General features: G+C 40.7%; 2 protein-coding genes across 2 annotated transcripts in view; one reads left to right on the plus strand and one right to left on the minus strand.

Annotated features, from left to right (window-relative positions):
* LOC309544675 (programmed cell death 1 ligand 1-like) overlaps window positions 1–8,074 on the plus strand; it is a 44,067-nt gene extending 35,993 nt beyond the window's left edge. The window contains exons 6-7 of the mRNA XM_082243587.1: window positions 2,929–3,063; window positions 7,921–8,074. Of these exons, the coding sequence (XP_082099713.1) occupies window positions 2,929–3,063; window positions 7,921–7,937 (152 nt within the window). The 3' untranslated portion in view covers window positions 7,938–8,074. The remainder of the gene's footprint in view (window positions 1–2,928; window positions 3,064–7,920) is intronic.
* The window catches only part of PLGRKT (plasminogen receptor with a C-terminal lysine), a 473,875-nt gene that overhangs the window by 192,276 nt on the left and 257,118 nt on the right, over window positions 1–24,481 (minus strand). The gene's annotated exons all lie outside the window — the stretch shown is intronic.

The following is a 24,481-nucleotide window of genomic DNA, read 5'->3' on the forward strand; positions in this document are numbered from 1 at the left end:
AGTCTTAATTGTATATGATACAATTCAATATGCTCGCTCAAGGACAAGGATGTTTAAAGAAATAAAATTATATTATTGACATGATGCCTGCCATCCTGGGGGCAGAGGAGGGTAGGCGGAGCATTAGGCTGTAGTGCCTCATTTATTAGCATTGGCGGCCTTCGGGCCAGTTGTATTAAGTGTGGTCGGCGGCCTTCGGTCTGTCTGAATGTCCTCATCGGCCAGTATTATACCAGCAGGTAGCAGTGTGACCGCTTTATGGGGGTGCCAGACTGATTTCCCTCCTGGACCCTGCCCTCTGGCCCAGTTCGCCCCATAAGACTGGCACTATACTAAAAGTGTAACGCAAGCCAGCAGGGACCCTTTTCGTGCTGAAGTCGTCAGAAGGCTGTTTTTTTTTTCATGCGGGGTGCAGTGTTTTTGCGGCCCCCCTGCAAAGTGCCACCCTAGGCCAAGATACAGCACTGGGTGGGGGGGGGGGGGCTGCATGCTCGCTGCTTCTTTGATATAAGAAAGCCTGGCTGGTGAATTCTGGGAAAATCAGGGCATGTAGTTTTCTGCTGACTTGCTGCTAGCATTTGCTATACTTGGAACTAGTCAGCGGCGGCTGGTGTATATGGGCCGCAGGGGCGCCACCCCCCCCTATTCATGCGCCCGGCCCCCTAATCTATATGGGGGGCACCGGACGCATGGAGTTCAATGGGGGCTTTTTTTTTTAACCATGTGACTAGAGCCAGGGGCTCTCACAGGCCAAAATAAAGGGTGAGCTCACCCAGTTGTTTGACAATAGCGAATGAAAAATCGCTATTGTCACACGGATCCTTCCCCTGGCCAATTAGGAAGCGGGTTTTGAGACCTGTTTCCCGATTGGCCGAAAGGAGAAGCCATGCCATTGGGCATGGAGGTGGAGGGAGGAGACGCAGAAGACAGGGGGAATAAGCCAAAGTCGCCACCGCCAGCTGCTGCATCCAGGCAGGGTGAGTGAGGGGGGGTCCTGTCCTGTTTCCGGTCTCCCCTGTCCTGTCTCCCGTCTCCCCTCTCTCCTTTCTCTACTGTCTCGCTGTGGTCCGGGGGGGTATGGTGTGCGGCCTGGTGTGGTCTGGGGGGGTATGGTGCGGTCCGTCTGCCCCCCCCCCCCCCCCCCCCCACCGACCCATGGAGCACCAGCCGCCACTGGAACTAGTACAGGGTTTTTATATAGTTTCAGCACCATGGATAGCAAAAGTCAGCAAGTGAATGAATGTACTTAAAGCGTTTGTTACCCCAGCACTTCATATTCCTGATATGTGCCTGCTGTACCATGTACTTGTGCCTAGTGTTCCTCTTAGTCCCCTTGCTTTCCTATTAAAAATTGACACTCACACAGACTAACACACACACTAAGCTGGACAACACACCATTGTCAGTTCTACAGCTATGCATGTAACGAAAAATAATAATGGTTACTGTTAGCATTGTCATCCCTACTTTACCTATTAATTACAATTGATGGTTGTATCTGTAAGAATGCTTACAAGGGTACTGTAAATTGCTGCTTAAAGTGCCACATGAGTTGAGGAATTGGGTTTAGGGTGGGACATAGTGCTCATATGTATGAGTCCAGTCTGCCCTATGTATAAAGCTATGTACATATTTTCACTTATAATAGTGCACCTCTGCTGTACTAGCTAATCCCTAAATTATCTAATCTTATTCCAGATAATTTTATTATAAATTTACAGTATAAGTTCTCACAAAGTAAACCTTTTGTACGGATATTTATGTACTGCTAGGCTACCCCTGCAGGAGCCACTGCTTTTAACTGGTCCTCCCCCAAACAGTTCAGAGGCAACTAGCCAACTAAGCAACAGTCCATTCACTCCAATAAACAGTCTAGGGGGTTGCCTTTACTGTATGTGATTTAGTGCTAGTAAAACTCGTAACAAGAGAGGGATTAGAGCATGGGAAACCCCTAAAACTGTTAGTACTTAGCAATTAGAGGACAGCCTTCTCTTTAAGCAATTGTGAATAGTGGAAAGTCTAGGACCCCACAGCTGGGGACCACGAGGCAAGTATCTTTGGTATCTGGAGACCCTGCACCACTACACTCTTGGTATCCAATGCGATCTCAGAAACACTTCACAATACAGGAGGGCACTCTTATCTAAGCTCACAGCCCAGAACACTGCTGAGGATGGGGATAGGCTAGTATCTGAGACCCTATGAGAGCTGTCTCAGTCCTCTGGCACTTATTAACCAAAAGCACACATGTCACCAGGAATCAATTCAAGGTCATTACTCACAAGTCCCCAGGACAGCTGCCACCTTCCAGCTTTCTCTGGATACAATACAGTGAGTGAGACAGTCCTTTTCTATATCAGATCCCATTTGTGAAGTGCAGCAGTCAGTTCCAGATCACTTCCAGGACCCAGTTCTACCACTGCTACTTTGTTACTTCACAGAACAGTAACACAATTCACAGGCTGCCTCAGGGGCAATAGCCCCCTGAGCCTTGGACCTGTCCTTCCAGTGGAAAGCCCATCTTTCCAGGGCAAAATAATATTTATCAGCCACCATATGGGCACACCTCCCCAGAGATTGGCTAGGCGCTGATCAATATTCTGGCTGTTAATTTATTTATATTCTCCCTCCCTAAGCTCTAGAAACTTCCTCTAGTGGCAGGGGCAAACAATCAAACTCTCAGCCTGTCAAACCCTGAACAGACCAGACCAAACAATCAGTGCTCCCTTGATTACAGAAGAAGCAAAAACAAAATTAACCTAGCATCCTACACTAGGAGGGGGTCTACATTTAGAAGGTGTATATTCTATGAATAATGGTACTAATATATGTAAATTTTTATATACTGTATAAATATATATATATATATATATATATATATATATATATATATCTTGTGTAAAATGTATCATTTTTATACTATCCTAGGCCACCACAAAGGTCATTATAAAAAGAGAATTACAGAATACAACAGCATACATCTAGGTGAGACTCTCAGTATAGAGAACTCTGCATCAGCTACAAGCAAATATTCTGGATACAATTCTGAGCATGATGTCATTGGTAAGTAAGGAATAATGAATAATAAAGGATCAGGACATCCCCCGGGCATGTTATTTAAAGGAATTTTGCACTTTTAAAGTTTCACATTAAGCATGATAAAAATCGCTGCTTCTTGGGTCAGAGATGAAGTCTTTTGATCAATTGCGACTGGAGTTCCCCTTACTACATAACTTATTTACAATAGCGACATGCCATGACATTGCAGGGTAGACACTCAGTCTTGCGTTTAGCTGAGTCCGATTTTCTTAACGCTGTATTTTCTACTTCAGACAAAAAGGGAATTATATATATATATATATATATATATAAAAATGCCTGCTTACTAACCTATATACAGGCCCCAGACCTGCTACCCTGTAGGGAGAAATGGGAGTCAGGTATTAGTCCTATAGATGGGGATAGTTGGGTACAAATCCTAGCAGATGGTCGGCTGGTGTGGGTTTCTGCGGCTCAGAAACTGTCGCATTTTTTTATCCTCCATCGTACTAACAGAACTACTACAATACTGGCAGGAAGTGGTCAGGACTAATAATAGTATTTATCAATTGTAGTTACAATTGAACCCAGTCACTTGCCTGCTTGGTGGATTGGAGGAAGAGCTATATTCCCCTCCTACATAGACGGCTTTACCTAGATTACTTTACTTAGCCAGTAAGATGATAGCATGTTATTGTCTTTCTTCTCAGGCCCCCACATCACACCAATGGATACAGCAAGTTATTACTATACTGGTTAGAGAAAAGAATGCATATCAGCACAGGAATGCGTCCATTAAATTTACCAAAATCTGGCAGAAGTGGCTAGAAACCCCTGGCTTGGCTCTGCCTCAGTTGGTCCTAATAGACTGCTCTAGGTGTAAGAGAGCGGGTAGCTGGGATCTGGATTGCAGACCCTGAAGGCCTGAATGTGACATAGGATGTTGGTGGCAAATAGACATTGCATTAAGATCAGGGCTTTTTTTTGCAGCCAAAACTTGGTGGAACTTAGTTCCACCACCTCTGGCCTGGGCCCTCTGCTCCCTGCCTACCACTATCACTTGTAAACACAGAAGTCCGGCTTGGGCTTCTTCAATTTGCTTTCACATCTCCAGAGGGACCAAAAAAGTTGGCCCAATATTTCCTCTCCCTTCTACCCTACCGGTAAATCCCTTGTCTTATGTCATTTGATCTAACTGGCATCAAATATAAAGTGGCTCTGTTTACAAAAAATACAATGGCCATTAACAAATACTACTGCTAAGTTTATCAAACCTATTTTAATTATTATCACATTTTTCTCTGTAATATAATTTTTGTTTTAGCTTTTTACGTTCCTGGCTACACTAGAAACTATGGGAACCCCCTCTCCTGTTTAGAAATCAATTTTTCCAATATTCATTATACCAACATAACAATTTACAGATTTCCAAAAATTTTTTTTCAAAGTGCTTTTGGTGCCAAATCTCCTGGATCTGGAGAATATCTGACATAAAAATAGTTATCATTCCTAGGATCTTATTCTAGTTTTTTCTTTCCAGTCTAGATGACTAAATCTATTCTCAGTGCATTACAAAGGAATGAATGTGTAGGGCATAATTCATCATTTTTATATCTGGTGACCAGGTCAACTTGAAAGGTCTGGGTTTCAAACTCTCTAGATATGCTGTCTTTCCGCAAAGCCTTCCTTTATCATTTTGTTATATCTGCTTGTCCAAAACGTGAATACAGCCAGTACTTTCATGGTTCTCCTTTGGAGCAAGGTTCATTTTCACCCTTCTCTTATCAGCAACAAGATCATCATTGCCTTTTGGAATTAAATTCCACAGTGGAAAACTGCACCTCTTTTCACAATCCAAATAATCCATTGTTTTCAACATCAGGCCCTTTAGCTGATGGGGACTTCCAGAGCTTTTGTAAAATGGTAGAATGTTTGCAATAAACTGTAATATATACACCTATATAATGCTGGCCAGCCCTGCTGTACCTGAAAAATACGCCTGTTAAAACAGACGTGACACATCATATTCTTAAAGCGGAACTAAACTCTCTTGATCAACATTACCTATTTTTTAAACCTTATGCTACGAGACTTTGTAAATTGATAGTGAGGTATATTATATTTACTTGTTTTACTTTTTTTTTTTTTTACTTTTCTTCAGTTGGTTTCTTGCCCAGGCTAAAATGATGTCATACATCCCAGGAGTCTTCAAGAGGGGAGTGGAGGGTAGGAGAGGCTTTTTCAGCTAAGCACATCCCTTTAGCTGCATGCCTGAGCTATAGAACAGTACTATGCTGTGCAAAAAAACAAACTGCAGTCCTTTATGCAATTCTTCTAGGTGCCTAAAACAGCATCCAATACCCTGCTCCTATTGCTAAATCCAACACTTTCTGATAATAGCAAATGTTACCTGGCCCTTCTTGCCTTCTGTATATTCCTATTGGCCAGAAAGGCAGCCCATTATAGTGGTGGTTTTATATAAATGTGTTGTCGGTGAGAGGTAGTGGCATATGCCAGGACTATGTGAAAGGGTCGGAATCTTGCTTTTCATAATGGCTCGGGATATGACTGTAAGGCTCGGTTTCCACTAGTGCGGCTACGAAGTCGTGCTACTTCTAGGGCGACTTCGTAGCTAAAGTTGTTTACGGCTTTCAGTGAGACTTGTCCCTCATTATAGAGGGAAGTCGCACTGAAGACGGCTCAAAAGTAGTGCACGAACTACTTTTGAAGTCGCCGCAACTGAAGTCGCGGCAGTGGAAACGGGCCAGATAGAAATCAATGGCTTTTGACTTGCTGTGCGACTTGACATGTGTCAAGTCGCACAGCAAGTCGCACTAGTGGAAACCGAGCCTTACAGTAGGGCTTGTATACTACATATTCATACCTCCCAACTTTTTGAGATGGGAATGAGGGACACCTATTATCAAAAGTATGTAGGAATAGGACACCCCCCCCCCCCCCTTGCTACACTCTCCTAAAGGGGATAATACAAAAAAAAAAAAAAAAAGATTGGTTTAACCCAAGTGCTTTATTTTACAACTACTATTACTTTAGAAATTGGATGAATGGTTTAGCACTGAGAAACACTTTTAGAAACATAAAAAGTTCATTTTATATATAAATATGTAGATCAGACCGAAATGGGGGACAAATGAGGAGGAGAGAGTGACAGAGAGACTTTGTTCCAAATCAAGGACAGTCCCTCAAAATCAGCTACCCATATTATATCTAATAGCAGTTTTATGGACATTGGCAATTTAAAAGCAAATCACCTGAAACTACACTGTTTGGCCTAACATACAGTTAGACCCTAATTACCCTACTCTTACAAAATTCACAATGATTTCACTGAGCTTTGCTCTGATTTGGGAACAGTCAGATACCTTATCTTCTTTGCATTTTCTTTTTTCCATTTATTTATTTATTTATTTTTTACCTTCTTTACCATCCTCCCTTTATTTTTTCTTTGCAGCTCTTTATTTTTCTGCTCCTCTTTGTAGAAAAGAGGTAGCTGCATATTTAAGGGACCAAAGCATCTATGTCTAGACAAAAACATATTCCATACATCTTCCATACATCAATACATGGACATTTCCCTATGTTTTGCCTCTTTAAAATGGCTGCAAGTACAGAAATATACTAATGAACCTCCAAGAAATCCAGTGAGTTCCCAACCTTCTATAGTGAGCAGACAATTCTGCTCCGAAATCTCTGATTTCTCAGATGGTATCATCAGCCCTGTTCAGTTCATCAATGTGAACTACAGAACAACTGCCCCACATGTCAGGGAAATAAGGTGAAGGGTAGATGTTTGTATTCCTGTCCTAGACTGACAACACTGCTCCTCCATAGATACAGTTCAGTGAATTAGCATTGTTATCCTAGGACAGAAAGTATATGACTGACAGGGTCACCACGTGAAAATAAACAAAAACTGTAGCCTAAGGACTGGTAAGCTGAAATATTTTACTTTTTTGTTCTTAAAGTGATTGTAAAGGCTTCAGGTTTTTTTAACGTAATGCATTCTCTGCACTAGGGTAAAAAAAAACTTTTATGTACAGCTCCCCCCACCCTTAAATACTTACCTGAGCCAAATCTCGATCCAGCGCTATGCCCAAGATCAGTGGCGCTGCTCTTTCTCTCACTCCTCACTGGACTCAGTGTTAGTAGCGAGAGCCATTAACTCCTGTTGCTGTCAATTAAATCCAGAGCAGGGTGCTGGGTTGGGCCGCACTGTGTGTGCCAATAGACACACACAGTGCGGCTCAGGATCAAGCCCATATGTGTGCAACCATAGGAAGCAGCTTCCTATGGTACACAGAGAAAAGGGAGGAGCCCAGAGCGCCAGCGGGGGACCTGAAAAGAGGAGCAATAGGGGTATTCTCTGCAAAACTATTGCACAGGGCAGGTAAGTATAACATTATTGTTATTTAAAAAATAAATCTTTACAGTCACTTTAAGTTTATATACACTTTACAGACAACAAAGCCCATAACTCCACCATGTCATGTCTATGCTATGTCAATATTATTGCCTTGAATATTTATTCAGTCATCATCCTATCTGATAGTAACATGATAAATAAAGAATCTACAAATACTGTAACCAAATATCTTTCTATTGTATCAATATCAGGATGAATTACAGCACTGCAAACTTATAATTGTGAAATAATAACAATAACATCCTAAATAAATCATTCTAAAAAAAAGTTGCCAAATATTGTCTTGTTTTAGTACTAGTTAAATATTGACTACTACTTTATGTGTGCAATAAGGACATGTATTGAATGTAAACAATATACATTTAATTGAATAATGTTTAATCAGCAGGCTGCAAACTGTTACAGGTTATGTAACACTCAACATTTTTTTTTTCCAGATGTTGGGAATACATAGCACAAGACTTCAGCTGAAAATTCCTTGAAGATGGCAAAAGTTAAAGCATAAAAAAGAAGTTAAAATTTGCATCTAAGCACTTTATTATACCAGAACGATTACTTGAAAGATATGTTTTTCTGGCAGGTCCAGAACATTGAAAATGTCTCAACTGTAGCCCAAATTTCTTGGCTGTGAGAGCCACTATACCAAAAATAAATGAATACATGTATGACCAATAGCATATTCTTTAGAAAGAAACACAAAAGAAACAGGTTACATTTTTTTCCAAGAGGACCTAACATATCATTTTAATGAAAAAAAGACTATATATATACTGTATAGTGCAAAAATATATATATATACTGTATAAAGTACTCAATCAGCACGCTTATCTAAATAAAACTATTTTTCTAGAATTGTCCCTTTTCATGGTGTTGCTTAAGTTATCCTGTTCATATACCGTATATGGCCATACTTTTTTGGCTTTCAGAAGGCATGTGACCAGTTTTAAAATATCTATGGTAAATGATTTCTGAAATGTTTTCTAGCAATATTCTGAATTCAGCTCTTCCAAAAGGCATTTAACTAAGCTTTGGGACAATAAACAAGAATCACGATCCCTTTGGTCCACCTCTGAAACTCAAATTGATTGGAATTCCCCTGAACTACAGTGTTTGGTGTGCTCCCTGTTTAAAAGTTTATTATACTCAATAACCATATCAATTAGGGAGACCACATGTCCCGGTCCGCCCGGGACAGTCCCGCATTTGGAGAGTCTGTCCCGGGTCCCGGTCACCCTCATTCCGGGACAATGCAGTGTCCCGGAATGATCTGAGCCCGCCGTGAGCCGACTGTGAGAGAACAGACTGTACCATGTCCGCTGGGTGAGAGGGAGGATGGCTGGGCTGTACCATCATGTTAGAGGGCGGGCGTCGGGCGACAATTCGAGCCAATACGAGAGCAGTGAGCAGAGGAGTGTGGCTCCGCTCCTCCCCTGCCTTGCTGCACGCTGTGCGCGGGCGGCCGAGTGAGAGTCACGTGACGAGGACGGTGACGTCAGCCGGAGCCGAATCTGGTCAGTGACAGTTCGTTCCCCCTGCATGGATGAGTTACTGACCTGGAATAAGCGAGCAGCCACTGATGATACCTGACCTGCGTGCCTCACCAGTACAGTGAAGGTAAGGTAAGGATGGCAATCCCCGAGGTTGATCCCAAAAATCAAATACCCAGTGGTAGGTCACATAATTCTATCCTGACAGATTTCCTCTTCCTTGTTCACCAGAATGCATTAAAACAATCTAAACAAATCTAGCAATTTGCTTCTTTCCACTTCATCAGAGCAGGAAACCTATAAAAACATTGCTTTCTTGGTTGATGAATTGCCATTAATACCAGTCAAAGGCTGGGGACCAGTTATACTGACACTTGATTTCTTTATCCTAATACAGCTGCAATTGACAGGTCAATAATCATTATGGAAACACTCGGCTGATAATAATTTATACTTGTTTTTGACAATTTTGGGTGTAAAAAAGGGCACACGCTGGCCATATTAGGGTACAGTCTGTCCTTTCACTATATTTGGTGTACCTAATAGTCATCTTTTTTTTTTTTGGCAGGGGTTTTGTCGGGGGGGGGGGGTGTCCCTGAATGGCAGTTTGGAAAAGTGGTCACCCTAATATCAATACCTTGTATTATAAGCGTCTCTATAGTCACAAATGAAACCTATATAGAAAAAAGATGGTTTGCAGCAGTGTTAGAAAAGGTTTGAAGATGCAGAGGGTTCCAAATTGGGCCCATTTTCACCACAGCCCCTACTTGTTTTTTTTTAAAGTGGAGCTAAAGTCTCTCAATCATCATTAACTATTTTTAATCCTTATGCTGCTAGCATTAGTAAATAGATAGGAAGGTATATTATATTTACTTGTTTTCAACACTTTTAAAATTCAGCTGCATCCTGGATTCTGGCCTGAGCTAAATGATATCATACATCCTAGGAGTCTTCAGGAGGGGAGGAAGGGCTTTGTCAGCAAAGCACACTCACCTGCCTGTATGCCTGAATAATGGTAGATGGATTCCAGAAAGTAAATGCTACATGAACATATGCCCTTACTAAATATGGCCACAGCTGAATATGCTAGAGGGGTGTTTTTCAAAGTAATTTCTCAAAAAAATAATGCATGGAAACATGGATGAACATAGATGGATGGGTAATTTTGCTTTTAAATTTTAAATATGATTTAAATATACTTTGTACTGTTTAAAACCTTAAAGTAGAACTATAGGCAAAACTTTTTTTTCCATTTTGGATAGAGTAAGGGAAGGTTATTACCCCGTGCCAGATTTTTTTTTTCACCATCTGTGTCCTATTGTGGAGATTTCTCTTCCCTTCCTGTGTGATAGCAAGACAGGAAGTGAGAGGAAATCCCTGCAAATTAAGGGAATTCCTTGGGGACCTTTTTATGTATAAAAAAGGGGATTCACTCCAGAAATAAAGAGATTATTCTCCCACTCTACAAGACTCTGGTCCGGCCACACCTGGAGTATTCCGTCCAGTTCTGGGCACCGGTCCTCAGAAAGGATGTGCTGGAACTGGAGAGAGTCCAGAGAAGGGCAACAAAAATAATTAGGGGAATGGAGGACATCAGCTATGAGGAAAGACTACAAGCATTGAACTTATTCTCTCTGGAGAAGAGGTGCTTGAGGGGGGATATGATATCAATGTACAAATACTGTACTGGCGACCCTAGCATAGGGAACAAACTATTCAGAGAAAGGAAATACAATAAGACACGTGGCCACTCACTAAAACTAGAGAAAAAACGGTTTAACCTTAAAATACGTAGGGGGTTCTTCACTGTCAGAGCAGTAAGGATGTGGAATTCTCTTCCACAAGCAGTGGTATCAGCAGGAAGCATCAATAGTTTCAAAAAACTATTAGACAGTCACCTTAAAGACCACAACATACAGGGGTATACAATGTACGGTTAACAGCAAACACACACACACATCATAGGTAGAACTGGATGGACTGATGTCTTTTTTCAGCCTAACAAACTATGTAACTATGTAACCTCCAGGTCACCAGAACTAGTTTCCCCATTGGAAGATTTCCCCTGTATTACTTTTCTGGGGACAACCCAAAATTTGGGATTTTCTTTTACTTTCAATGATAATGGTAGGCAGGACAAATAGAGGGGGGGGGGGGGGCAGACAGCAATAAAAAAAAAAAAAAACTGACAGGCGTTCTAATCTCTCTCCACTCTATCCAAAATGTAAAAAAAGTTTTGCCCTTAGTTAGATTTTAATAAAAATGATTGGAATATAATTAAATAGTGTTTTACTTTATGGTGCTCAGATACAGTTTAGTTCTTTTTTAACTGCTAGACCCAAATGTAATCCCAAAATTTGAATTCTACTAAGCTGTTTCTTTACGAATGTCTAGAAATTATTGAATTCCAGTGACTGCTCTTATGATATGATCATCGTTTAGTTAGAATTGAACAAAATAGGAAAAAATATGACTGAAAATTACAGTTTTCTGGAAACAATTCCAAAATTGATGCAGTATTAGTTTTCACTGACTGCTATTAATTATTAATTATTGCAACCTTTCACATATGGATTCATGCATGCATTATTATGTGCATTGCCACAACATTTGAAGATGTGCGTTATGCATGTTGGTGTGCTGCAGTACCATTCAATCTCAATAGATCCTCAGTGGCCCTTACCAGCACACTTGATTTGCAGTGCACCACAACACATCAACACTGTCCTTAACACAATGCATGTAACATACACGTGCCAGTGCACTTCTACAATGTGAATCCAATCTACAGCACGTTATATCTTTTTATTGCATCGCAATAAAGTTAAAGTGGTTGTTTTTTTATCACTTTGTTATCTTCCTAGAATCCCTTTGTTCCATTAAGTTATGTAACCCAGTGTATGTTCTATTTAAAAAAATGTAGCTTTATTTCAAAGGCACTCAGATGAGCACCCATCGCTTTCCTCTCTTGATCTGACAACTGCAGCAGGAGGGGCTGAGAATACCCTGCTGACATCAGGATAGAGGCGGGTAATCATGTGAGCCTTTGAAATAAGGTATAAAGCTACATATTTTTATATAGAAACTACACTGGGGCACAAAACTTAATGAAACATAGGGGATTGTAGGAAGCTAACAAAGTTATTTTACCAGCAGGAGGGGAGGGGCAGGGAGCAGATCATCAGAAACTAGCTGACATGCTGACAGGGAGGGAGGGGAGAGAGGAGAGACAGCGAGATGACGGAGGCACGCAAATTGACTATGGTAATCATGGATCAGCAGCCATGATAAACCTGGTCAGTTTACAGAGCAGAGGGCAGCACCAAGCAGGATCAGTCAGGTATTTTAGATGATAGAAATGGACAAATTACACAGCACACGCACTGTGCTGTTTTTCATGCTTTCAAGGAACAGGATAATTTTTTTTTTTTTTAAGGATTACAACAACTTTAAATTACATGGAAAACTGCATAGGTGTGATTTGAAGAACAAAGTCTGCCCTTTTGTATATTTCCAAACACACAAAAGAGGATACTGGGCAGTTATCCTTCCACTTTTCTTCTAGCATCTCTCCACAGATAACACTATAGTTCTAAAAGGCTTGTGTATCATTTTCTCTAAGGTACTGTATTATAGAGAGACAAATGTCATAACTGCATACCGCCATATAAGAATCAATGAGGATTTAAACTAAAACGTTTGAGAAAAAGTGTTAACCTAACTATAAAGAAAAGTCTGTGGATGTGCTAATCAGATGACTTGAAGAAAAAAATCATAAGAAAAACATTGTTTCCCCTGAACTATTTCTTACTTTTAGCAATTATTACCACAGATTTTGAATATCGAAAAAGTTTTAAAGCACATGACCCAACTTTCTGGTAACTGTTCATGCTTGACAAAACCCTTGTGCAGGTATGCTGTGTAATAGCATGTCTGTAAAACAGCCAGTATAACTTTGAAATAAACAAATCTGCTAACCTGGAAACCTAGACTTTAATATCATTGTTATTTTTTTCATGTTTGCCTAAATTCTATATAGGCCCTGTGCAACTTGTTTTATACTATGGTATAACTATATCTATTGTAGCACATGCAGCTGCTGTGGGGCCTAGAAACAAGAAGGACCTGCTGGCTACTGTATATAAGGACTTTATCAGGGCAAAACAACCAAACATATTCAGTACAGTTCTTCAAAACATTTACATTTCCCCTTGTTTTAAAAAGTCTGCAAATACAGAACAATACCTGTTAATGTACCAGGAATCCAGTGAACTTTTCCTGTATGGACTGAACAAAAAACAGTGCTTTTGCTGCATTAAAATACCAGCTAGAGTTGTCAGCATTGCCTGCTGAAATACAGAGCATATATTTTTTTCTTTCCTAAGAATGCATTGTCCCTGTTTTGATTCCCAAAAATCCATATACACTGTGTGTAACTAAAGGGCTCTTGGGAGATGTAGTTCGGGGGGCATGGCTATGTCAGTAGGAACTGAGCTCCTAATGGCTGACTGTACCAAACATTTGATGATGGTGTGGGACAGGGCTGTCTTTAACACAGGGCAAAAGGGGCAGCTGCCCCGGGCCCAGTCATTGCTGTGGGGCTCAAAGCAGTTACCCCTTGAGCCTGCACTGCCCACAAAAAGTTGACAAGTGGATTTGAGAGGGCCCAAGAAAATGTTTGCCCGGGGTCCAATCAATATTAAAGATGGCCCTGGTGTGGGAGGAAGTAATAAAATCTCTTTCTGTTACAGGAACAAGATAAAATAAACATTTTACTTTAAGGCACGCTTTAGAGGAGAGTACTGTGCTGAAAAGAAAGCAGAGCCTGTGTGTTTTTTCACAGCCATTCAAGCAGTTTTGCCAGGCACACATGTGTATGATGTGGCAGTCCTTTAATTTTTATATTTACAGATACTTATATAGCGCCAACAATTTCCATACATGGTATATTCACATCAGTCCCTGCCCTCAAGAAGCTTACAATCTAAGTTACATTAAAGTGTGGGAGGAAACCCACACAGGAACAGGGAGAACATGCAAACTCCAGGCAGGTAGTGTCATGGTTGGGATTCAAACCAACGACCCTAGTGCTACTAGGTGGAAGTGCTGACCACTTAGCCACTGTGCTGTCATCAACTTAGATGAGCAACTTACTGGCAAGCCAGCTTTTTGATATTTTTAAAGAGATTATTGATACAGAATAGTGGAAGTGGAATCACTGGGGAAAATGGAGGTAAAGCTGAATTCACACTCAAAACATGTAAATTGGACTCATACATCAAACATCATGTGAAAGCAATTTATGATATCTAGAAGGTTGGGAAGGCTCCCAACTGGCACGTTTAAAGTATAACTAAAAGCCTTTTTTTTTTTTTTTTTTGGGATAGGGTGGGGATGGATTGCAACACCTGTCAGGTTTTATTGCTTTCTGTGCCCCCATCAGGGTCATTCACGATCTCTAATTGTTCTGTTTACTGTTATCACTGAAAGTCAAAGAAAATTCAAAATTTGTCAAGAGAGGATATCTAGAGGACACTAGTTCCGGTGACAACCAGGAATTTATTTATTTTTCTATTTTTATTTTGGCTATGGGACAGGAAGTAAAGGGAAATCTCCCCAATTAGACAAAGGTGGCAAAAAATCTGACAAGGAGTTAAAACCCTCCTTTACACTATAGAAATGAAAGTGTGTATGAGAACAACCTTCAACATTTTCTTCAGAATCCAAGACTGAATCATCTATATATAGTGACAGCCTGGAACATGGTATTTCTTGCAAAGCACAAACTACAAGAAGCTTGCACACAGACAATGCCATTTTTTTTCTCATCGGAGGCTTCAGATCATCTCCAAAGTGGTCAAAAATAGTGATGGGCCGAACACTACCCTGTTCGGTTCGCACCAGAACATCTCGAACAGGGAAAAGGTTCTAGTGAACATGCAAACTCTATTAAAGTCTATGGGACACGAATATGAAAAATCAAAAGTCCTCATTTTAAAGACTTATATGCAAGTTATTGCCATAAAAAGTGTATGGGGCCCGGGTTCTGCACTGGGGGACATGTATCAATGCATAAAACATTTTTTAAAACAATTGTTTTTACTGGAGCAGTGATTTTTTTTTTAATGCTTAAAGTGAACCAATAAAAATGAGAAATTCCTTTAAATATAGTGTCTGGGGGGTCCCCTTAATGTGCCTGTAAAGTGGCGCATCTGTACGATGTAAGGAGCCTGCTGCAGCAATACTGACATTTCTAAAAAAAAAAATGTCATTTAAACTTGCTCGAGGCTGTAATGTATTGTCGACTCCTGGCAATACAGATTAAAAATATATGAAAGAAACACCAAAATTAAAAAAAAAAAAAAATGCTGTGGGGTCCCCCCCAAAATCTATACCAGACCCTTACCCGAGCATGGAGCCTGGCAGGCCAGGATGAGGGGGGAGATGAACGTTGCTTGCCGTCAACATGGGGAGGGTGCCCCCAAAGCACCTTGTCCCCATGTTGATGGGGACAAGGATCTCTTCCTGACAACCCCGGGGCTGTGGTTGTGGGGGTCTTTTTATTTTTAGTTTTAAAGAAAGGACTTGTCAAAAACGGTCTTTTGTGTTAATTTTTTTTGTACACTTTTTGAATGAGTAGGGGTACGATGTACCTGATACCTATTCACCTGGGGGGCAGGATGTGGGGGCCCCCTTGTTAAAGGGGGCTTCCAGATTCCCATAAGCCCCCGACCTGCAGACCCCCACAACCACAGGGTTGTAAGGAAGAGGCCCTTGCCCCCTCAACATAAGTGCAAAGGGGCTTTGGGGGCATCCCAAAGAACCCTCCGCATGTTGAGGGCAAGCGCCCTTGTATGGTTCAGGAGTGGGGGGGGGCGCTATCCTGGCCTGCCAGGCTGCATGTTTGGATAAGGGTCTGGTATGGATTATGGGGGGACCCCACGCTGTTTTCTTTTAAGTTTTGGCATTTCTATGGGAAATATTGTCAGCTTGGCATGGCACTGCTCCCTGTCTTTAATTCATCTATGGGAAATCTTGGTCAGCTTGGCATGGCACTGCTCCCTGTCTTTATCATTGGTGTCTATCAGAAATCTGGGTTAGCTTGGCATGGCACTGATCATGAACTATAAGTACATACAACTACAACATATCTATACATTTTAAAAGTGGGGTATAATCTGAACACTACACTGACTGCACTAAACTAACTCAACACACTATCCACTAACTACCTGCCTAACCTCTATTATCACACACTATACATGGCTGCCGTGTATGCAGCAGCCTTATATGTTGTGGGGCATGGACTTAGCCCCTGAGCCATGATTGGCTAAAGGCACCCTGCCTTTGGCCAATCATGGCTCTGACCTCACATTGTTCTGTGATTGGCCAAATAATACAGGTCAGGTCCTTTTTTTTGCCAATCACAAGCATTTTGTGCAGTGCATTATGGGGCGCTCATCAGAGGGCAAACTTGCCACCGAGCACCCCGAGCACACTCGATTTGTTCGAGTCAAACTTATGAACATCCAGCCCATCCCTAGTCAAAAAGTACCTGGATGGTAGTCTGTATCAGATAGTTCATAAGGAAAATTTTAAGGACATTTGTCTCTTTTGCCCCCACTTCATTCCAAACATGGCTATGACTGCTTCTAAACTGGAAAATAAGGGGCGAAAACTGCCCTTAAATGAAATAAAAATATTAAAAGGAGAAGTAGAGTCAAAGCTTGTTTGGCTATACATCTCCTATGGATCTCAGGAGTGCAGTTCGTTCTGCAATCCTGTGACCCGTTTTCAGCAGAGAGCAGGCTGAAGTCCGCTCTCAGCTTACGTCACAGGTGTCGGTACAGGCACCGCATCATCACGACCATGGAGTAGGAATCCGCCAGGTTTTGGACCGACATGCGGCTCAGCCCCTCAGCAAGCTGCTGAGAGCCTGGGTCGGTCACTCCCCGCCCCTCCACAGCACAGCGCTCCAATGAGTGAGGAGAGGGCAGAGCAGAGAGCTGTCAGAACTGAGCGATCAGCGGTGTTCGATCGCTCGGTTCTCAGTACAGAGGCGCCGGGGGGACAGATGCAGCATCGGACCAATGCTGCATTCACCTAGGTAAGTATAAATGGGGAAGAAAGCAAGCAAAAAATATGAATATTAAGAGAGCAGCAACTTAAATGTGAGATAGACACAAAAAGAAAACAATACTAAAAATAAAGCTGCTCTATACAAATACTGACTATCCATAAACAGTAAACCAATGAAAAATTGTGCAATGAAAACAATAAAATTTGATATAATATAAAGAAGAAATAAGTACCTTCCACCACCAGGAGAGTGATGTGACTTCCACCAAAGCAAAAATGTCTACTTACCAGTTTAACTGGACCTCTTGCAAAGAGAGGTCAGTAGCGCTTTTGGCTTGAACCCAGTCAGAGCCTTTTGTTTATCCAAGGAAAATGAAAGGTTAACAGATACGGTCTCTTTTGGAACCCATTCCGCATATGGTCCGACTTTAGAATATCTCGTACAGTGCCAATCCCTTCTTCAACTCAGGCGGGTGCGCTTTGCTCATGGTGAAGCTGTTCCCTCGACCTGCTCTGATCACACAAGGTTCTCAGCACACGATGCAGCGTGCCAAAACAGATTCTTAAACTGGTAAGCAGGCATTTTTACTTTGGTGGAGGTCACATCACACTCCTGGTGGTTACCACGTAGAAGATCCTTCTGTAATATTGTTGGACTTTACTCCGTTGGATATATTTTTGCACTGGTGTCATATCACTGTTGTGGAAAGACTCTATTTTTCTTCTTTTTTATTATAGAAAAAAGAAGGCAATACAATAAGACACGTGGCCACTCACTAAAACTTGAGGAAAAACGCTTTAACCTTAAAATACGTAAGGGGTTCTTCACTGTCAGAGCGGTAAGGAAGTGGAATTCTCTTCCACATGCAATCGTATCAGCAGGGAGCATCGATAGTTTCAAAAAACTATTAGATGGGCACCTTAAAGACCACAACATTCAGGGGTATACAATGTACGGTTAACAGCAAACACGCACACACATCATAGGTTGAACTGGATGGACTGGTGTCTTTTTTCGACCTCGCAAACTATGTAACTATGTAATATACAGTTTTATTGCTTTCATTGCACTGCTCTCGGACACAGCACTGGACTGAGATTAGGCTCAGATAAGTATTGGGGGGGGGGGGGGGGCTGGGGGGAAGCTGAACATGGGTTTTTTTTTAATCTTAATAAAGAGAATGCATTAGGGTAAAAAAGAAAAAAAAAAACCTTAGACATTTACATCCACTTTAATACTAAAGCAGACTCATATTGTTTACATTTTTGAACACTTTTTTTCCCCCTAAAAACATGCAGAAATACTTGTAAAGTGAGCTGTATTCTACTATATTTTTTCCCTTATTTGATCACTTGCATTAGCAACATTCCACAAAAATCAACTATGTTAAAGAATATGTTACTTCCACATTTCATATTCCTGATATGTGTCTGTTGAATGTAACATTTCCAGAAATGTTGAAGCCATGGTAAAAAAAAAAAAACTTTTCCCCCAGTTTTTTTTTCAGAAAAATGGAAATTTTCAGAATTTTTTTTTTATTTTGGAGTAGTTTTACAAATTGAAAATCATTTTGTTAAATCAGGAAGGTGAAATGCAGTGTATAAAAAAGTATTATGCATGAAATAAAAGTACAGCTTATTCAGTAAATAAACTAATCTTGTCTTTTTAATTGTATTTTTTATTATAAAATGGAATAACAAGGACTATATATATTAAGAACATTTCACCTATACATAAGACCAGGTCACCACCCTCCTTTCCCTTACAATAATGTAAAAGCTTCCTGCCAATATGAATTTTTAGTTCTTGCCAATGCTGATCCAGAAGCATATACTGCTCTGTGAAGAGTTTGATCAATTATTTCATGATTTTCAGGTGTCATTTTCTCTATAAATGAAGGGATTGTGTATTTTTGGGAGGCTGTAGTTTGTAACATTTCCTTCCATGAAGATGCTGCTGATGAAGAAACACTTTGTGATGATCCAAAAGCAGCAGAAAGAGTGTTTCTGGAATGACAACTCTGGAAAAGCTACTTGCGCTTTCATTATGGCCCTCATTATTTCATTCCACAAAGTATTTATTAACGTCTTTAGGGTGTCTCTGGCATGTCAGGGTGTGTTGTGTAATCCTTGTAGCATTTGGAAAAGAATATTTCTTCTAACAATATTTGCAAATTGCAGCTTTGCTCTTAGCAGAAATTGCACTGTGGAAATGTTTCCAAACTCCAGATGTTGATCTTACCATTTTACTGAGAGGAGGAAAAGAAAAAAAATTACCGACCAGACAATAGGTGAAGATTATGCTGTGATGGTGGCGAACATTAATAGGAATCATTTAAAGGTTATAAAAATAACTGAATTTATCAGACACATTTACCCTTGTACCTGTCAATTAAGGCCTGAGAGGACATAAACTATCATCTGCAGCCTTTATAATCCAGGGTGCCTTCTGGGTTCTTCAGAGGTGCCTTGGCAAAATGCCTAAATATTGCCACAAATTGCCAAAAATTGTCAACAAGCTGGCAGGTGGATCAGGCCTGCCTTTTTTGTTACACAAAGTGACAGGTTATAATTGTGTAGCATTACAACTTTGGGCACTATACAGCCAGCTGCTGGCATTCAAACTCATATTGTCATAGGTTGATAAAGAGGACATTGGGCACATGAGGACATCTTTGTTTGCCCCTCTATCATTGGGGTCAAATTATCTGAATAAGGGAGAGAAACTGAGGGAGAAGGGAAAAGCTAAAATACTAGTCACTATCAGTGTGCAAAATTGTATAGCCTTTGTAAAAATAATTCACCTTCAATGTTGTCTGTCCTATTTGTTTCAATGGTGTCGCAATATGTAAAACTATTAATTTCGTTATTTTACATTCTAGAATGGGGTGCCATAATGTTGTGCATAATTGTAAAGGGTGCCTTGACTGAGAAAAGGTTGAGGAACACTGATCTGCTGTATCCCAACAATCACCCAACTGTAGGAGGTACAAGATGGAGCCCACAAACAAACTACACTGGAGCCTTTTCCATGCAGTGCCCACCCCCCACCAGTGTCATAAATGTGTATTTCTCTTGTTGGAGAACTGCATTGAAAAAAACAGTGTTACTTGAATTGTATTCCAGGATTTATTTGTCTTCAGCTGGGGGAGCTTGCAATACCTTAAGACTTTACATAAAGTCTCAGAAATGTTTAATTAAGGTCTTTGGTATATAGTTTGAATAGCATATATATATGTTATATATCATTGTGAAACCCAAGTTGGAGAAAGATGTGGACTTTACGGTGCCAATCATAATACCAGGAAAAAGGATAAACAAGCATACTGTATAATAAAAGCACAACATTTTATTATACAGCATTACGCTAAAAAATTATATTTAAAAAAAATGCAATATACAATCACAAAAAAGGTTTTCCTGACAGAGCGCTAGTCATGCCTGGCGCAAATATTCCACATAGAGTAAGTAGAAGACATATGGTTATATAAAAATGGTAATACACTAATACAGGACCAGAACTGCAAGAGGAGGTTCAATGGTCTTTATGAGGGATTTTTGGGCCAGGTATGACTAGCACTCTGTCAGGAAATCTCCCTTTTTTGCGACTGTATATCAGCCTTTTTTATATATAATCTTTTAGCATGATGATGTATAATAAAATGTTGTGTTTTTAATATGTGCTTGTTTATCTTTTTTCCTGGTATTATGATTGGCACCACAAAGTCCACATTTCTCTCCAACTTTGGTTTCACTTCCTAAATTAGGATGTGGGGCCAAACTTAGCAGACTGTTGTAAAATCTGTATACTTTATGTTATTTATCATTGTTAAAGAACATATTCCATGCTTCTTAAGATTTTTCAGAAAAAAACAAAAATGGCTTTTAAAAACAAATAGAAACAAAATTTACATTTTCTGTTCCCTTTGTATTGCTTCCTTTGTTTGAAATACCTTGTGTTCAAGCCAGTTCCCCTGCTTTTCTGTTTCAAACTGACCACGCTAGGCATGAAAGCACATCCATTCAAGCATGGTCAGTTTTCGGGCTATGTTGGGAGCTCAGTCTTCCTGTCCTCCAATAATGAGACTTGTGCTGACACGCTCCCCTGCATAGACATTCACTGGGAAGATCAGTGTCGTGCTGTGTCTCCACCCCTAGCTCTCTAAGCCCCCATTGCAGCTGCGAACAGAGATTAGATGATCCCTTATAACAAATAAATAAGGGTATGTATAAAGTTTTTTGTATTTACATACAGAAATGTTTTGCCTTTCATTTCTATTTTAAACTGAATGGGTTGTTTTACACAATAAGGGTTCACATATACATTAACGCACAGCCATGCATATCTGACATACATGCAAGGGTGCAGAGGGAGGATGTTTTAGATCTCAAAATCTCATAGTGAGCTTCTGTTCTTAAAAAATCAGACTCAAATTCATGAGTAAATGTTTGCACAGTATTTATTAAAGTTCTACAACTGACAGGCTGAAAAACTAATGGCAGTAGTGTAGGGATCTGCTGCCTCCTACTGTCTGTGTTTGTAAGTGGGCATGATGTTTAATGTCAAAGAGTTATTTATGTCCATTGCTTCCTGTTTCTGGAGGACTGGGTTAAAAAACCCCAGAGGAAGGAAGTCGAGAGAGAAGGGTTTTCTTTTAAATCACATTTAATACTATGAAGGAGCCATTATTGACCCAGACCAGAACCAGGAGATATTAGGCAAGTGTTTCTATGTTTAAAAGAAAAGTGTACGATTAAAAAAAAGCAATCACACTTATCTGGGTGGATGCAGCATTGGCCTGATGCTGCATCTGTCCCCCCCTCTAAGACCAAGAACTGAGTTATCAAAGATTGCTGTTCGCTCAGTTCTTTAGTGAGCAGAAAGTTGATGCCTGTCAGTGGCCGTGCTGTGGAGGGGGCCGGAGTGGCTGTCTCGGGCTCTTAGTGGCATTACAGTCGGGATCCCTTCAGAGTCTGGACTGGCTGAGTGACATCAGCTGACAGCGGACTTTGTCATCTGAAACTGGGTCCTAGACACACTTAAGTGCACTCCTGTGATTCACAGGAGAAGTAGGGTCAAAATAGCTTTGGCCTTACTTCCCCTTTAACCTCCCTGGCGGTATGATTCTTTTGGATTTTAGGTGCTGAAAGCGGTACCATTATTTTGCATGCAATTCTTGTGAATGAGCAGCCCAAACCAACTGTATACATTTATTATATATATATTATATATATATAAATATATATATATATATATATATATGTATACATATATTATGTATACATATATTATATATATATATATATATATATATATACGTATATATATATATATATATATATATATATATATATGTGTAGTGTCACCTTGCTCTTTGTTAGTAAGTGAACCTCTTTATCACAATAGGGTTTATATGTTATTTTAGTTAACCTTGTCCCTTCTTGTCTGGGATTCTATGGATAGTTTTAGCTCAGGGCTTAATAGCCAGCATAGTCTAGAGCGAGGTTAGGCATTTGATAGTCCTCTGGTAGTTGGAGTTCCAGTTGCATGGCAGATTATAAACCACTGGGGACTAAGAAACAGAGGAGATAAGCTGACCCTATTGCCCTGTACACACTATCAGATTATCTGAAGACTTTTGTCTGCAGACTTACCAAAACCATATAATATGAGGTCAAACCTAAACACTTTCAATTTGTATGCAATCCGGCAGGCCCTTGCACTACATAGAAAAGGTAAATCTGAAGACAAAAGTCTTCAGATAATCTGATAGTGTGTACAGGGCATAAGTTCCAGTGTCACACCACAGTTTCTGCTGGTGAGAAGTTACATTCCAAACTGGTTGGATAACAGGTGAAGAGATCCCTATCATCACTGATTCTGTCTTCAGGTTTTCGACATTAGGATGCATCGTGATCATCCTATGGGGCCCGGCAACTGGACTTTAATAATAACTGTACAGTACATATAGTTAGTGTTGAGCGAACACGGACTGTATTATTCGTGTTCGTACCGAATAATTGGATTTTTTTTACCCGAACACGGACACGGACACTTTACTGTATGTTCGGGTAAAAATCCGTGTTCGGTCGTTTTATTTCCGGGTTTTGCATGCTTTGGCGCTCTTTTCATGGCGGGCTTTCAACAGCCAATCAACAATCGTTTAACTGGTGTGCCTTAAGCCATCCCAGCCATGCCTGCAAATGTCTTAGTAGCTGTGATTGGCCGTCTGAAGCATGTGACCAAGTCTTTATAAGTTCGAGGCAGCCGCCGCAGCAGCGTCATTCTGCTGCTTAGCTAAGGGACAGAGCACACATCAATGTGCTGGCTGCTGATTAGGGAAAGATAGGCAGGAAAAAACCATTTGTGTCCGGATAGAATTGAGGGACAGGTCGGAGTGTTTAGGCAGGGCGAGTTGTAGGCATTTTAGGGATAGAGTCTGCTGAATTATAGGGTCAGTGTCTTCTACAAACTACAATCGATATTGCTGTGTGGGGGGTGGGGTGAATCTGCACTCAATCCTGATGTACGATCTCTTCTCAATCCTGTTAGGGACAGAGTCTGCTGAATTTTAGGGAAACTGTGTTCTACAAACTACAATCGATATTGCTGTGTGGTGTGGGATTGGAGATAGGCAGGTGTCAGTGATCCACATCCATTTTTCTGTGTGTGAGCTGCAGTGAACACAATCTTTTTGGGCTGCAGTGAACACAATCTTTTTGGGCTGCAGTGAACACAATCTTTTTGGGCTGCAGTGAACACAATCTTTTTGGGCTGCAGTGAACACAATCTTTTTGGGGTGCAGTGAACAAAATCTTTTTGGGGTGCAGTGAACACAATCCTTTTTGGTGTGCAGTGAACACAATCTTTGTGGGGTGCAGTGAACAAAATCATTTGTGGGGTGCAGTGAACACAATCTTTTTGGGGTGCAGTGAACAAAATCCTTTTTGGGGTGCAGTGAACAACATCCTTTTTGGGGTGCAGTGAACACAATCTTTTTGGGGTGCAGTGAACAAAATCCTTTGTGGGGTGCAGTGAACACAATCTTTTTGGGGTGCAGTGAACACAATCTTTTTGGGGTGGAGTGAACAACATCCTTTTTGGGGTGCAGTGAACAAAATCCTTTTTGGGGTGCAGTGAACAAAATCATTTTTGGGGTGCAGTGAACACAATCTTTTTGGGGTGCAGTGAACACAATCTTTGTGGGGTGCAGTGAACACAATCTTTTTGGGGTGGAGTGAACAACATCCTTTTTGGGGTGCAGTGAACAACATCCTTTTTGGGGTGCAGTGAACACAATCTTTTTGGGGTGCAGTGAACACAATCTTTGTGGGGTACAGTGAACAGAATCTTTGTGGGGTGCAGTGAACACAATCTTTGGGGGGTACAGTGAACACAATCTTTTTGGGGTGCAGTGAACACAATCTTTGT

This window comes from Pelophylax lessonae, assembly GCF_965119305.1.
Source record: "Pelophylax lessonae genome assembly, chromosome: 1".
Taxonomy (NCBI): domain Eukaryota; kingdom Metazoa; phylum Chordata; class Amphibia; order Anura; family Ranidae; genus Pelophylax; species Pelophylax lessonae.